Source organism: Halichoerus grypus, chromosome 7, assembly GCF_964656455.1.
Source record: "Halichoerus grypus chromosome 7, mHalGry1.hap1.1, whole genome shotgun sequence".
NCBI classification, from domain to species: Eukaryota; Metazoa; Chordata; class Mammalia; order Carnivora; family Phocidae; genus Halichoerus; species Halichoerus grypus.
This window is the reverse complement of record NC_135718.1, coordinates 36,743,326-36,758,703: the sequence shown is the minus strand read 5'-3', so window position 1 is coordinate 36,758,703 and position 15,378 is coordinate 36,743,326. Positions and strand designations below refer to the sequence as shown.

Sequence of the window (15,378 nt, the reverse complement as noted above, 5' to 3'; positions counted from 1 at the left end):
AATACTAGGGAGAATAGGGATTTAGTTTTTTTAAATGGTACTTAAATTAAGAGGAGAATGATGGCAAAAGGAATGGTAGAGAGAAAGACAGTGACTTGGGAGCTAAACTTTCAATGACTGAAGAATCATAATGACAACAAGAGGTAGTAGGTATCACCCAAAAGATCAAGAATAACAAACCAACAACTTTGATCTGTTCCCAATCTCCGCATTTTTAGGAAGGAATCCATCTACTCTGTAATCTACACAGATAATAAGATCTGCATTTCTTAATATGGGCCTCTCTCAGGACATACTGACCACAGATCAAGGACCAGTGACTGACAGCCAGCCATGACAAAATCATACCTGAGTATCTGCACCTGGTTTTCCCTTGTGCACGTCCCCTGTTTCCAGGTCTTCAAAGTCACCATAGAGCTCTTCTGGGAAAAGAACACCCAAATGTCCTCTGTGAATAGGGCTTGCATATGACACTGTAGCACCACCAGGTGCACTGCATACTCTGAAGCCCAAATTTCATTTTTACTTATTGCTACACACCCCAGAAGAATCCTGTACTTCCACACGCTTCTTTTTCTTGTTGAATTGTCAGTATTTCACCACCTGTTTGGATGAAGCGCATGGACCCAACCCATATTTCCTTACTTTACTTCGATATCCCACTTAGCCAAGAGCTATTTTTCCAATACAGGTGGTAAACACTTTGCAGCAGAGATGCACACAGAGATATATGCATGGCCCTGCAGGTGAGCCCCCAAGACCAACAGTGACATGAAAAAACCATGGCTTGATTAATAACACATAGGACAAAGAGTCTCAATAGTAAGATCAACACAACACAATGCCTGGCATACCTAGGAAAAATCTTGGATTACATAAAATACAGGACTTAGAGTAAGAGTGGTACCCAAAATAATGCTGAACCACATGAAGAGCTCATTAATTCACTCATCCATTTGTTTTTAGAGCTCTAAGTTTAGCTATGGGTCCTATCCTTAAAAGAAAAAGATGCTAAAACTCCTTTGGGAAGCAATATTTAGAAGTAATATTTAGATAAAACATTTTCATATAAGAAAGAGCCAAAGAATCAAAGAGCCAAAGAAGATACAGTAGATGGGAAGATTCCATTTGTAATAAAAACAAAAAAGGACAAAATACTTAGGACTAAACCTTACAAGAAATGTACCAAAACTTTATTTTAAAAACTTAAAAAGCTTTAATATGCTACTAAAGAACACATGGAATAGACATTAGCTAACACTTGCAAGTGCTTTACAGACAAGTATTTTATGTGCCTTAACTACATTCTTCAACACAACCTAATGAAGTAGGTGTGGTTAATGTTATCTACTGAACAAAGATTACCATATATTTGAAAAAGAAAACTCAATATCAGAAAGATGTCAATTCTCCTTTTATCACAGTTATAATAAAAAACACCACCAAGAAAAGACAACCTACTGAATGGGAGAAGATATTTGCAAATGACATATCCAGTAAAGGGTAAGTATCCAAAATATATATACAACTCAATACCAAAAAAACCCAAATAATTCAATTAAAAACGGGCAGAAGACATGAACAGACATTTCTCCACTGACGAAAAGACACATGAAAAGATGCTCAACATCACTCATTGTCAGGGAAATGCAAATCAAAACCACAATGAGATCCAACTCACACCTGTCAGGATGACTAAAATAAAAAACACAAAAAACAAGTGTTGGCAAGGATGCGGAAAAAAAGGAACCCTTGTGCACTGTTGGTGGGAATGCAAACTGGTGCAGGAAGACAGTATGGAGGTTCCTCAAAAAATTAAAAATAGAACTATCAGATAATCCAGTAATTGCACTACTGGGTATTTACCCAAAGAATATGAAAATACTAATTTGAAAGGATATATGCATCCTTATGTTTATTATAACACTATTTACAATAGCCAAATTATGGAAGTAGCCCAAGCGTCCATCGATAGATGAATGGATAAAGAAGATGTGTAGGGGTGTGTGTGTGTGTAAAATGGAATATTATTCAGCCATCAAAAGGAATGAAATCTTGCCATTTGCAACACCATGAATGGAGCTTGAGAGCAAAATAAGTTAGTCAGAGAAAGACGAATACCATATGATTTTACTCACTTGTGGAATATAAGAAACAAAACAAATAAGCAAGGGAAAAAAAAAGAGACAAACCAAAAATCTCTCTTAATTATAAAGAACAAACAGATGGTTACCAGAGGGGAGAAGGCTAGGGGTATGAGTGAAATAAGGGGATTAAGAGTACGCTTGTCATGATGAGCACTGAGTAATATACATAACTGTTAAATTACTATATTGTACATCTGAAACTAATATAACACTGTAAGTTAACCATACTGGAATTAAAATTTAAAAAAAAAATACCAACACAGATTTCTGGTCTAGAAAAGATAGTGTAGACTTATTTCTTCTGTTCCTCCCAACTAAGTATAACCAACTCCAAAAATAACACAAGAGCCTAAAGAAAATCAAAGAACTCTGAAAGGTGTAAAGAAAAAAAGGGCTGGTGAGGGTCCCCAGGACCAGAGGAATGACATAATGGCCAGTGGCTCACTATACCACAACCCACAGAAAGGCAATTCAGAGCCACTGTTTCCCAACCCTCAACCTAGCAACAGAAGGTAGACCAGGTAGACTCAATGTACCCTCAGATCAAACTCAGTTCTCAGCAGCAACACTGGGTAAATCGGGCAGCACTGGTAAAGGGGGTGCTTTGAAAGCCCCACTGACAATAAGTGACGAGGGGAAGTGTTCGCCTTCCCCAAAGAGCCTGAATCTCTTTTCCTCCACCAAGATATACCAGGTGGCTAAGGGTTATTGACAAAGGGAGATTCTGCTAGGCATGAGGCTCTCCTCCCTCATCTAAAAACAATGTGTACCCTGGGAGGACCAGCAAAGATATCCCCACAGCAAGCAAACTAGCCCTACAGGCCAAGACAACCTTTCCCCACCTAGCCGCAACAGGGGGCCCAGACTAGGGAAGGTCCTCTGTCTCCTCAGGCAGTACCCGCAGAGACCAGTGGCATCAGATAAACTAAGCAGATCAAAATAGTACCACAAAAGCTCTAAAATTAAATTGTCATTGGAACCACAGCCCATAAAGTAGACCAGGACCTGCACACTAATCCTAAACAAGAGGACTGCATGCTAAAATAAAAAGATTACATAGGACCCAGTGTCTCCTAACACAAAAACCAAAATGTGTAGGATACAATAGATAATCACCTGTCATACCCCAATCCGGGAAAATTTTAACTGAAATGTGAAAAGACATCTGACACCAACAATAAAATGAATCAGATGTTGAAACTATCTGACTTGTACTTAAAGCAGCCATTACCAAAATGCTTCATCAAGTGACTAAAAATCCTTTGGCAACAACCAAAAAATTGAAAATCTCAGCAAAGAAACTGAAGAACCAAACAGAAATTATAGAACTGAAAAATACAACAGAAGAAGTTTTAAAAGCTTGCTAGATAGTAAGAGTGGAGATGACAGAGGATAGAATCAGAGAACTTGAGGCCAGATCAACAGAATTTATCCAGTCTGAACACTGTAGAGGAAAAACAGCCAAAAAACAAATGAGCAGAGCCTCATGGACCTGTGGGGCAGAAACAAAAGATCCACCATTTATATGATCTCACAAGGATACCTGGATTGAAAGAAATAATGACTGAAGCTTCCCAAATTTGGTAAAAGACATAAACCTAAAAGATTCAAGAAGCTGAGCAAATTTCAAACAGAGGAAACCCAATGAAATCTTCACCAATCAAACTTCTGAAAACTGAAAACAAAGATAAAAATCTTGAGAGCAGCCAGAAAGAAATGACAGATTCACACCAATTCAAAATGACAGTGCATTTCTCCTCTGAAATCAGAGGTCAGAAGGAAGTGGTACATTTTTCATGTGCTGAAGGAAAGAACTGTCAGCTATGATTATACATCCAGTGAAACTATGGGTTGGAAATAAAGACATTCTCACATGGATAACAACTACAGGAATCTGTCACTAGCATACCTACTCTTAAAAAGTGGCTAAAGTGGGGCACCTGGGTGGCTCAGTCAGTTAAATGTCTGACTTTGGCTCAGATCGTTATCTCAGGGTCTTGGGATCGAGCCCCACATCGGTCTCCCTGCTCAGTGGGGAGGTCTGTTTCTCCCTCTCCCTCTGCCTCTGCCCCCTACTCATGCTCACTCACCCGGCTCTCTCTCTCTCAAATAAAATCTTTAAAAAAAAAAAAATGGCTAAAGAAAGTTCTTAAGCAGTAAGTAAATTATAAAAGAAGAAATCTGGGACCTCTGGGAAAAAAAGAAAAAACAAACAAAAGACCAAAAGCATGGCTACATACAATAAAATAGCCTTTTTCTTATGAGTTTTTAAAATCATATTTGAAGATTGAAAAAAAATTATAGCACTATCTAATACACAAACCAATAATATTTAAAAGTGGGAAAGATAAAGGGACCGAAATGGAAGAAAAGTTTCCACATGTTACTCAAATGATAAAATGCTGGCACCAGTAGGCTATTATATTACAATGAGCAACAACTACAAAAACTAGAGACACTCAAAAACTGTAAACATGTCAAGATAGAAGAAAATGAAAACAGAGGAAAGACAGAAAAAAATTAGAATCAGAGTAAACAAACAACAAAACAGTAAAATATCAGACTTACACAATTACATATAGTAAGTACCTTAAATGTAAATGGCATAATATACCAATCAAAATACAGATTGACAGAGAGGATAGAAGCACATAACCTACTACACATGCTGTTTACAAGAAACTCCCCTTAGATTTAACAACTCAAGTAAGTTGAAAGTAAAAGGGGAAAGATATACTGTGCAACTCATCTTTTTAAAAAAGCAAGAATGGCTAAATTATTATCTCATAAAATAAACTTCAGAGCAAAGAAAACTATCAGAGCCAGAGAAAGACTTAACTGAACTGTAAGGCCTAAAATTTCATGGGCTGCCTTGACATCCTTGAGCCTCACAGGGTCCCAAAGGTCTAGCTGTGAGTAGGCCTGCCAGATATGTCCCTGCCCTATGGGAAAGGCTCCCCATCCTGATAGTTCTTTTTCAGTTGGACCACCTGCACCCCACCTATCCCTCAACCTAACAGGTTTCATTTCACCTCTCTGCCAGCCCATTAATTTATTCAAATGCATTAATCACATCCTGTCAAGGGAACCAATGGTCATCCTATGCTCATTTAGGTACAAAGCCTTTCTCCCAAAGCCCCTGGTTGTTCAATCTCTGCATGGCATGCAGTGTTCCCTTCCCTCAGGCTATGAGTGTATGTGACTAATAAACTGCTGTCAATCGCATCTGTCCAGTGTCAGGTGTGTGTTCAGCCATCCCCATAACCCTAGAGCTGGAATCTCTCCTTCACCAATGGGGTGAATAGGAGGTGACCATAATACACAACATCAATCCACCGGAAAGACATAACAATCCTAAACATATGTGCACCAAACAGAGCCTCAAATATAAGAAGCAAAAATTGATAGAGCTGAAAGAGATATTTAAGTCCAAAATAATACATCGTAACTTCAATATCCTCCTCTCAGGAACTGATAAAATTAAGTATGAAAATCAGCAAAGATAGAGAAGATTTGAACAATACAGCCAACCCAACAGAATCTAACTGACATATATAGAACATGATACCCAACAACAGCAGAATAAACAATTTTTAAAGCACCCACAGAACATCTATCAAGACAGGGCACAGTCTGGGTAGTAAAGCAAATCTAAACAAATGTAAAACATCTGAAATCATGAGTATGTTCTTAGAATATAATGTAATTAAACTGAAAATCAATAACAGAAAGACAAAATTCCTAAACATTTCGTAGTTTGTAGGTAAAAAACACTAAATAATGCATGGATCAAAGAGAAGTCTCATAGGAAACAGAAAAATGCATAGAATTGAATGAAAATTTGGGGGGAGCGGCTAAGCAGTGCAGAGAAAGCAATTTACAGCACTAAATGCTCATATTAGAAATGAGAAAAGGTCTCAAACCAATAATCTAAGAAAACTGAAAAGTACAAAATAACCTAAAACAAGCAAAGAACAGAAATAATAAAGATAAAAGCAAAAACCAATAAAATTGAAAACTAAAAAATGGAACACAGAAATCAATGAAACCAAAAGCTGATTATTTGAAAAAAATCAACAAAATTAATAAACCTACTGACAAAGAGAAAAAGGAAGAGGACACAAATCACCAATTATCAAGAATGAAATGGGATTACCACAACAGATCCTGCAGCCATTGAAAGGTTATTAAATGAATACTATGAGTATTATACTCAGAATACCCAAGCTAGTTTCTTGGAGAAGGCACTTAGTGAAACTTTCACTTTGCCAAAAGGCTTTGAAATTCCTTGAAAACCGTAAGATAGCAAAATTCAGAAATCCATTCCAAGATGGAATAAATAACCTAAATTATTTAAATTATCCTATAACCATTAAAGAAATAAAACTTGTCATTATAAGCTCCCAAAAAAGAAATCTCCAGGCCCTGACCATTTCACTGGAGATTATACCAAACATTTTAAAAATTAACATTCCAATTCTACACAATCTCTTCCAGTAAACAGAAAAATTGGGAATACTTTGGAATCATTTTATGAAGCCAATATTACTCTGACACCAAAACTAAATGAAGACAGTACCAAAAAAAATCCCCCAAAACAAAAAACCAACAACACTATAGACCAGTATCTCTTATAAACTTAGATACAAAATTCCTTAACAAAATACTATCAAATAAAGTTCAACAACATATAAAAAGAATTATATATCATGACCAAGTGGGATTTATTCCAGGTATGCAAAGCTGGTCCAAATTCAAAAATTAATCAGTGTAATCCACTATATCAAAAGGGTAAGGAATAAAAAATTCATATGATCATATCAACTGACACTGAAAGGCATTTTACAAAATTCACCACCCATTCATAATTTAAAAAAAAAATAAAACACCTCTCAGTATACCAGGAATACAGAAGAATGGAGCACATAAAGAGCATCCACAGAGAAACCAAACTAACATCATACATAATAGTGAAAAATACTGGGAACAAGGCAAGATTTCCTGTTAGCACTAATCCTAGTCATTATATAAGAAAAAATTTAAATTAAATATAAATATATTTAATATACATATACATATAATTGCACCACTGGGTATTTACCCCAGAAATACAAAAACACTGACTCAAAGGGATACATGCACCCCCATGTTTATGGCAGCATTATTTTCAATAGCCAAACTACAGATGCAGCCCAAGTGTCCGCTGATAGATAAATGGATAAAGAAGATGGGGGGTGTGTGTGTGTATATATATATATACATACATATGTATGTACACACACACACACACACACACACACACACACACACACACACAAGGGAATATTATTCAGCCATCAAAAAGAATGAAATCTTGCCATCTGCAACAACATGGATGGATCTAGAGTATAACACTAAGCGAAATAAGTCAGTCAGAGAAAGATAAATACCATATGATCTCACTCATATGTGGAATTTAAAGAACAAAACAAATGAGCAAAGGAAAAAAGAGAGACAAACCAAGAAACAGATTCTTAGCTATAGAGAACAAACTGATGGTTACCAGAGAGGAGGTAGGTGAGGAAATGGGGATTAAAGAGTACACTTATCACTATGAAAAAATAAATAAATAAAATGATTATAAACAAGTAAATAAAAATAAAAGGCCACAGGTTGAAAAGAAATAATACTGTTCCTATGTGCAGATAACACAACTATGTAAAAGATCCCAAGCAATCTAGACCAAAAAAAATCCCCTCCCAACTAATAAGTGAGTTCAGCAAAATAAAAGATAAACACATAAAAATCAATGAAAATGAAATACTTCAGTATAAACTTATCAAAATATACTCACCATTAGGATGCCAAATATTACAAAATACTGATGAAGGAAATTAAAGACAAATAAATGCTCCTGGATTAGAATACTCAAAATAGTAAAGATTCTCCCCAAATTGACCTATAGGTTTAATGCAACTCCCATCAAAATCCCAGCAGTTTTTTTGTAGATACAGATAAGCTTATTCTAACATTTATATGCAGTCACAGGCCCTAGGATAAAACAACCTTGAAAAAAAAGAATAAAGTGAGAGGAATCACTCTACCCAGTATTAATGTTTACTATGTAACCACAGTAACCAAGATAGTGTGGTATGGGTGGAAGGCCTGACACATGAATCAATGCAACACAAGAGAGAACCCAGCAATAAACCCACACAAAGATGCTTAACCGATTTTTGACAAAGGTGCAAAAGCAAATCAATGAAACAAAAAGTGCTTGAGGAATATACACCTCAGGCAAAAATATAACCCTTAACCTAAACCTCACACCTTATAAAGAAATCAAAATAGGCGTGCCTGGGTGGCTCACTCAGTTAAGCAGCCAACTCTTGGTTTCGGCTCAGGTCTTGATCTCACGGGTTGTGAGAGCCCCACATGTCAGACTCCACACTCAGCAGAGAGTCTGCTTGAAGATTCTCTCCTTCTGCCCCTACTCGCGTGCATGCACACTCTCTCTCTCTAAAATAAATAAACCCTAAAAAAAAATCAAAATAGATTGCTGCCATAAACAGAAAATAAGAGTATAAAATTCTTAGAAAACAACATAGGAGAAAATCATCAGGATCTAGGAATAGAAAACAATTCCTAGACTTGACATGATCCCTAAAAATGATAAAATGATAAATTGGACCTCATCAAAACTAAAAGCTTTTGCTCTATGAAAGGCCCTATTAAGAAATGAAAAGACAAGCTACATACTAGGAGAAAATATCTGCAAACCACATATCCAATAATGGAATAAAATATATAAAGAACTCCCAATACTCAACATTAAAAAAAGAATCCAATAAGAAACATGGCAAAAGACATCCATGAACATTTTATAAAAGAATACACTGCAAATAATAAAATGTGGCAAAAATGATAAAATGCTCACCATCATTAGCCATCAGGGAAATATAAAATGAAACCACAGTGAAATACCACTATTAGACTGGATAAAATAAATAATAGTGAGGACACCAAATACTGGCAAGGATATGAAGAAACTGGATCATTCATATATTACTGGTGGAAATATAAAAAGGCCCAACTACTTTGGCAGTTTCCTATAAAGCTAAATATGCAATTACCATACAACCCAGCAAATGTATTCTTAGGCATTTATCCCAGAAAAATAGGAAGTTCATATTTATATAAAAACCTGTACATAAATGTTCATAGCAGTTCAATTCTCAATAGCCAAAAACTGGAAACAACCCAGATGTACTTCAGTGGGTGAATGGTTAAACAAACTGCTACATCCATATCAGAGAGTACTACTCACTACTCTGCAATAAAAAGGAATGAACTACAGTCACATGCAACAACTTTCATGGACCTCTCTAGGAAATTATGATGAATGGGGGAAAAAATCAATCATAAAGGGTTACATATTGTATGATTCCGTTTATTTAACATTCTTAAAAATTATAACATTATAGAAATGAAAAACAGATAAGTGATTGACAGGTAGGAACTTGGAGATGGGTGAGAGCAAGGAGCTAAATGTGTTTAAAAAAGAGCAATATAAAGTATCCTGTGGTGATGGAAATGTTCTGTATTGTAAGTGTTTGTAGATACATAAACCTACACATGTGATAAAATAGCATAGAACTAAACACACACAGACAAAACATACGAGCAGAAGTAAAACTGGGGAAATCTACGTAAGATCAGTGGATGGTATCAACATTAATATAAAGGTTGTGGTCTTGTACTATATGGGACACAGTACAATATACAAGAGATCTCTCTGTATTAGGTCTTAACACATGCATGTCAATTTAATTCAGTCTACAGTTATCTCAAAACAGGAAGTTTATTAGAGAAAAAACACTAAACCTTGGGTCACGACAGGGGCAAAGATTTCTCAGATACATTATCAAAAGCACAGTCCATTAAAAAAAAATTGGCCTTCATCAAAATTAAAAACTTTTGCTCTGCAAAAGACACTGTTAAAAATATGAAAAGACAAACCACATACTAGGCAAGGATAATTAAAATCACAAGTGATAAAGGATTCCAGTAAACTAAATAGATTAAAATACTGCACAAGAGATTTGACAAACACTTCACCAAAGAAGAAACAGATGGAAAATAAGCACACAAAAATGCTCAATATCATCAGTCATTAGGAAAATACACATGAAAACCATGAGATATCGTTCTATACCTCAAGACTATTTAAACTAAAAAGACGGACTGTATCAAGTATTGGCAAGGACATGGAATAACTGGAAATCTCATAAAGTGCTAATGGCAATACAAAATGGTAAAACCACTTAGGAAAACAATTTGGCTATTTCTTAAAAAATTAAACATACATCTACCACATGATCCATTCAGCCCACTCTGAGGTTATGGACCCAACAGAAATGAAAGCAGTTGCTCATACAAAAACTTGTGCAAGCATGTTCACAGTAGCTTTATTTGCAAGAGCCAAAACCCAGAAATAACCTAAATGTCACCAATAGGTGAACAGATAAACAAACTGCAGAGCATCATACAATGGAATACTACTCACTAATAAAAGAAATCAACTATTCAGCAATAAAAAGGGACAAAGATGCAACAGGATGGAATATCTCAAAATAATTATGCTGAGTAGAAGTTAGAAGAGTACATACTGTATGATTCTACTTATATAAAGTTCTAGAGGGTACAAACTACTATATAGTGGCAGAAAGTAGTTGAGTAGCTAAAAGAAGAAAAATATTTACAATCAATGAAAGAGGATAAATATCCTTTAAAGGATAATTTTACAAATCAGTAAAAAAACACATTAATACCCCATTAGAAAAATGAGCAAAAAACACAAAGAATTCAGCAAAGAAATGCCATAGCCAACATACCTTAAATATTCTCACTTACTAGTAATCAAAAGAATGCCAGTTATAAATATAAAAAGAAACAATTTTCTTTATCAAATTGCCAAAAATAACATTTTTTTATGGGTAGTATTCAATATTGAATGAAAGCAGTAAAATGTTAAGTACTAAGATACACTGCTTAAGGGCACATAAATAAGAACGACTTTCTGAAAAACCTTTTGGGAGTTGTGGTTCATAAAATGACTCAACAATTCTAACTTTTATGAATCTAACTTATGAAAATAAAAAATGTGACCCAAGAGTTATTTCAAGGTGCTCCAGTGCAGAGTTATTCATAATATGGACAAGGTAAATTGCTTAAATGAGAAACTGTGAACTGAATTAGGATACGAGAGAATTAAATCGTAAACATGAAACCTCTGAAAAAATTTAATGATGCAATTTATATAAAGTAGGATTATAACTAGAAATTTTAAAAATTTGTAAATGACTGGAAATAAATAAACTCAAAAAATTTTTTTTTTTTTTTTTTTTTTTTTTTTTTTTAAAGGTTTTATTTATTTATTTGAGAGAGAGAGAATGAGAGACAGAGAGCATGAGAGGGAGGAGGGTCAGAGGGAGAAGCAGACTCCCTGCCGAGCAGGGAGCCCGATGCGGGACTCGATCCTGGGACTCCAGGATCATGACCTGAGCCGAAGGCAGTCGCTTAACCAACTGAGCCACCCAGGCGCCCTAAACTCAAAAAATTAACAAAGGTTTTTTAACAGATGGTGGAGGTTATGGTATGACTTTTTATTCTAGATGTTCTACAATGTATACCACCTTCATTATTAAAAAGAAAAATATGTTATTTGAGTTTATTTTTCACACACACAAAAATCCATTTTTAACAAACACATGATAAGATTTATGGAAAGCCTCCCACTTTTCTTTAAGGTCCATTTCTAACAAGTCAGTTAACCAGGGGAAGAAAATAAGATCACCATAAAAAGAGGAACCAGAGTATTACCCATAAACTCCTCTGTCAGCGTTCCCCAAAGCATTTCACATTTGCCTATTATTTCCAACTTTTAAAGATATGGAATAAAATATAGAGAAGACAGTCTTCTCTGAAAAATAAGGCCCTTTACTTACCATCTTCTGCTAAAATCTTGGCTGCATCTTTATCCTCTTCCCACTTCCCAGTCACAAAGCAATCTCTGATACTATTCATAACCTTACACAGAAAAGTCAGCACTTAGTTGACACGTTCCAATCACTCAACAAAACAATTGAAATTAAGAAACAGTAGTAGGTGACAACTTACCTTTAAATACTTTTCAAGACACATTTTTTTTGGAAATTCTCATTCCAACTAGACATATGAGATATGTTAATCTTTGATGTAGATAGTATAACCATAGAGATAAAAACTTAAATGTCGTAACATTAAGCAGTGGATGGGGAGGTACTATTAGCTCACTGACTTCATAAGTAAACAAACGTATTTACTAAAGCAACTGATTTTCAAAGATTATTAGTATTCCTAAGGCAATGCAGTTAGACAGCATTTAGAAAGTTGGTTTTACTATTTGTTAATCCAGACTTATTGTGGCTATTTGAAAATTTAATTACTTGACCAATGATAATTTTCTGACAAAGGCTAAATGTCCTGGATAAGCACGATCGGGCAGAAAGTACTGATGAAGTTCTCAGTCTCAGACCTGCTAGATCATCTAGTATATACATGTAGCAGATGCTGGGTGCCCCCCTTAAATATAGAGTAAAACCTGTACACAACTCTCTCTTTCAGAATCTCTTTCCTGGGGAAACTGACCTAGGACAGCTCATGTCATTCACTGCCAAGGCCTTAAAAGCACACTTACAGAAATCTTCAGATAGGTCCTGGCTTACACCTCAATCACATTTTGGTCATGAATCATGTTTTTCATATACAACCTCACTCTCAAAGAGCAGCTTTGAGGCTAGCATGATTACAATAGATGCAAAGCAAATCTGTTCATTTACTCATTTCTTCATGCCTATAATCACTCACTAAATATTTACTAAACATCTGCTCTATGCCAAGAAGCTTCGTAGGCAACTGAAGGATGGCAGACTGTTAGAAGAAAATCCTTACTTCTTTCACGAAAATTAACAATTGACTTAGGGGAACCAAAGACCAAAAAATTAAAAAATAGACCCTCTATGATAAAAACACTAAACAAACCAAGAGTAGAAGGGAACTTCCTTAACCTGATAAACAGCATCCATAAAAAACCCACAGCTAGCATCATACTAAATGGTTAAAATAGAGAACTTTCCCCCTAAGATCAGGAGTAAGACAAGGCTGTCTCCTCTCACCACTTCTATTCAACACTGTACTAGACATTCTAGCCAGGACAATTAGGCAAGAAATTGAAATAAAGGCATCTAGTTTAGAAAGGAAAACTACCTCTACTCATAAGTGATATGGTCTTGTATATAGAAAATTCTAGGGATCCATTGAAAAACTTTCGGAATAAATGAGTTTAGCAAGGTTGCAAAATACTAGATCAATATACAACAATAAATTTTATTTCTATACACTAACAACGAACAATCCAAATATAAAATTGAAAAAACAGTTCCTTTTACAATGGCACTGAAAACAATAAAATACTGGAAATAAGTTCAATAAAAGAAGTGCAAAGCTTATACTCTGATAACTACAAAACGTTCCTGAAAGAAATGAAAGATCTAAATAAATGGAAAGGCATCCCATGTTAATGGAACAGAAGACTTAATATTGTTAAGATATCAATACCATCCAAAGTGATCTACAGATTCAACACAATCCCTATTAAAATCCCAACTGGCCTCTTTGGAGAAATGAAAAAGCTGATCCTACAATACAGAAAACCCAAGGGATCCAGATAGGTAAAACAATCTTAAAAAAGAAGAACAAAGCTGGAGGACTCACATTTTCCCATTTCAAAACTTACTACAAAGCAATAGTAATCAAACAGTAAGGTATTAGCATAAAGAAAGATATGTCAGTGAAATATAATTAAGAGTTCATAAATAAACCCATGTATCTATGGTCAAGTGATTTTCATTCAGGGTGCCAAGACAAGGCAATGGGGAAAGAACAGTCTTTTCAACAAATGGTGCTAGGACAATTGGATATCTACAGGCAAAAGAATGAAGTTGAACTTATCTCATACCAAATACTAAAATTAACTTGAAATGGATCAATGACCTAAATGTAAGAACTATAAAACTATTAGATGAAAACGTAAGAGTGAAGCGTCATGATCTCCGATTTGGCAATGGTTTCTTAGATATGATACCAAACACAGAAATAACAGAAATATAAATAAGTTAAACCTCATTAAAATTTAGAACTTTGTTGGGGCGCCTGGGTGGCTCAGTCGGTTAAACGTTTGCCTTCGGCTCAGGTCATGATGCCAGGGTCCTGGGATCGAGCCCCACACTTGGCTCCCTGCTCAGTGGGGAGACTTCTTATCCCTCTCCCTCTGCCCCTCTAGCTCCCCAACCCCGCTCATGCTGTCTCTCACACACTCTCTCTCTAATAAATAAATAAAATCTTTTAAAAAAAATTTTAATTTTGCACTTTAAAGACAACCTACAGAATGAGAGAAAATATTTGTAAATCATATATCTGACAAATTGAATATATAAACAACTCTTACAACTCGATGACAAAAAAAACACAATTTTTAAAATGGGCAAACCATATGAATAGACATTTCTTCAAATGGCCAGTAAGCACATGAAAAGGTGCCCAATATCATTAGCTATCAGAGAAAAGCAAATCAAAACTATAATAAGATACTACTTCACACCAACAGAATGGCTATAATAATAATAATAATAGTAATAACAAGTGTTGGTAAGGATGTAGAGAAATCAGAAACCACATACACTGCTGGTGGGAATGTAAACCTGTGTAGCCACTTTTGGAAAGAGAAAATGGGGGAACATATGAGGGGGAAAAACTCTGTTTTCAGTAATCATATTAATAGTAACATGCATAATGTTATTCTGACACTATTTTGTACATAAGTGGGGTAAAGCAAATGAGTGATTCTAATTTCATCATCTTGAAAGTCAAACGGAATTAATTCCCCAGTGGAAAAACAGAGATAAAAAAGTAAAATAAAAGAGGTTAAATAAGAACTCTGCAGTTCTGAATCTGAATTGGAAATAACTGTATGAATTCTAGCTTTGGTCACTGAAAGGCCTAGAAACAATGACCAGTCCATAGCAGTGTGTACTCCTATGCCTAGATTGTGATGCTGAAATACCATTTTGTACTAAAAGAAATCAGGACTTCTTATAGCTGCTTCCTAGTCTGGCATCAGAAATGTAGAAGATGATCCTGGAATACCTCATCA

At 35.3% G+C, this 15,378-nt stretch overlaps 1 protein-coding gene across 2 annotated transcripts in view; it reads right to left on the bottom strand.

Annotated features, from left to right (window-relative positions):
* Positions 1-15,378, bottom strand: part of BMS1 (BMS1 ribosome biogenesis factor) — a 43,253-nt gene that overhangs the window by 9,781 nt on the left and 18,094 nt on the right. For both annotated transcript variants that reach the window (XM_036084685.2, XM_078077403.1), the window contains exons 13-14: positions 12,134-12,215; positions 349-422 (exon numbers count right to left, since the gene is read on the bottom strand). In XM_036084685.2, the coding sequence (XP_035940578.1) occupies positions 349-422; positions 12,134-12,215 (156 nt within the window). The remainder of the gene's footprint in view (positions 1-348; positions 423-12,133; positions 12,216-15,378) is intronic.